This window comes from Lichtheimia ornata, assembly GCF_029851405.1.
Source record: "Lichtheimia ornata isolate CBS 291.66 chromosome Unknown scaffold00462, whole genome shotgun sequence".
Lineage (NCBI taxonomy): Eukaryota > Fungi > Mucoromycota > Mucoromycetes > Mucorales > Lichtheimiaceae > Lichtheimia > Lichtheimia ornata.
In genome coordinates, this window is record NW_026695770.1 from 1 (window position 1) to 1,266 (window position 1,266).

The 1,266-nt window shown below is 48.3% G+C and overlaps 1 protein-coding gene across 1 annotated transcript; it reads right to left on the minus strand.

The window, feature by feature from the left end:
* O0I10_013314 (uncharacterized protein) lies at nucleotides 1–1,187 on the minus strand (the record flags this gene model as incomplete). Its single annotated transcript, XM_058493097.1, has 3 exons — nucleotides 1–484; nucleotides 555–650; nucleotides 719–1,187. Coding segments are annotated over 3 exons (1,049 nt in total), but the record flags the coding sequence as incomplete, so codon positions are not given.
* Between the last annotated feature and the right edge of the window lie 79 nt (nucleotides 1,188–1,266).

Here is a 1,266-nt window from a genome sequence, read left to right on the forward strand (position 1 = left end):
GGTGATGGTGGCCTTGGAGGTGGTGATGGTGGCCTTGGAGGTGGTGACGGTGGCCTTGGAGGTGGTGATAGTGGCCTTCGTATTGGTAGTCGTGGCCTTGGACGTGTGGCTAGTGGCATCCCACTCATTCTCTGCAATCGTAGGCGACTTCTAGGCCTGATAATCGGTCTTCGGATCTGCAACCGTGATCGGTTGTTGCTGGTACCTGTGCTTGTTGCAACAGGTATTGCTGATGCTGCTGATGCTGCTGCTGCTGTTACTGCTGCTACTACTACCTCCGGCAAGATTTCCGGATAGATGATGGCTGTTTGCTGTGGCATCTCTTGGGTATACAAAATTGGTGGCGGTGGCGGTGGTGGTGGTAGCAATGGCAATGGTGTTGGTGGTAGCGGTGGCAATGGTGGTGGTGATGGTGGTGGAGATGCCATGATTGCATCTGGCAGGTCTTGGGTGGCCTGTGCTTGCTCTGAGGAAGCTGTGTCCTCTATAAAAGAGATTTGAATTAATATGGAACCACGTCATTTGGTACCAATTCCAATATGTAATTCACTTACCATTCTCTACAACTTCTTGTGGTTCAGGAGTGCCAGGAACAGCATCCGGCACGTCGATGTCTGGCTCATAAATGTCGAGCCTGTCGAGAGCTTCGCCTACAAAAATGGATCAATTAGTATCAATGTATTGTTGAAATAGTGATCCTTTCATAAAGAATACTTACAAAGCTCGTCAATGGATGATGATGATGATGATGAAGAAGAAGATGCAGATGATGATGATGTGGATGATGCAGATGCCAATGATGATGATGATGATGATGATGTGGTTGATGCAGATGCCAATGATGCAGATGATGATGCCAATGATGAAGATGCAGATGACAATGAAGATGCAGTTGGTGAAGATGCAGGTAATGAAGATGCCGATGATGCTGATGAGGATGATGATGATGTTGTTGTTGCTGCTGTAGTAGTAGTAGACGTTGGTGCCGGTAAGCCGTACACATGCTGCATGGCTTTATGCATAGCCATTCCTCGAAGCAACTTTGGTGGTGACCGTGTGCTTGTAACTTGCTTGGATGGTTTGAAAAGATCCACAGCTGATGATGGGTTGATAACCGCATCACCCTCCAAGGCCGACATGTTGCCATGACGACGCACTTGTGCTACTGGTCGTGTAGAAAACAACATACCAGGATACTCGCAGGCTTGCGCCTTGCATGGAACCACTGGAGCTACCCAGGGTTGACGATTAGCCAAAACAACAGGG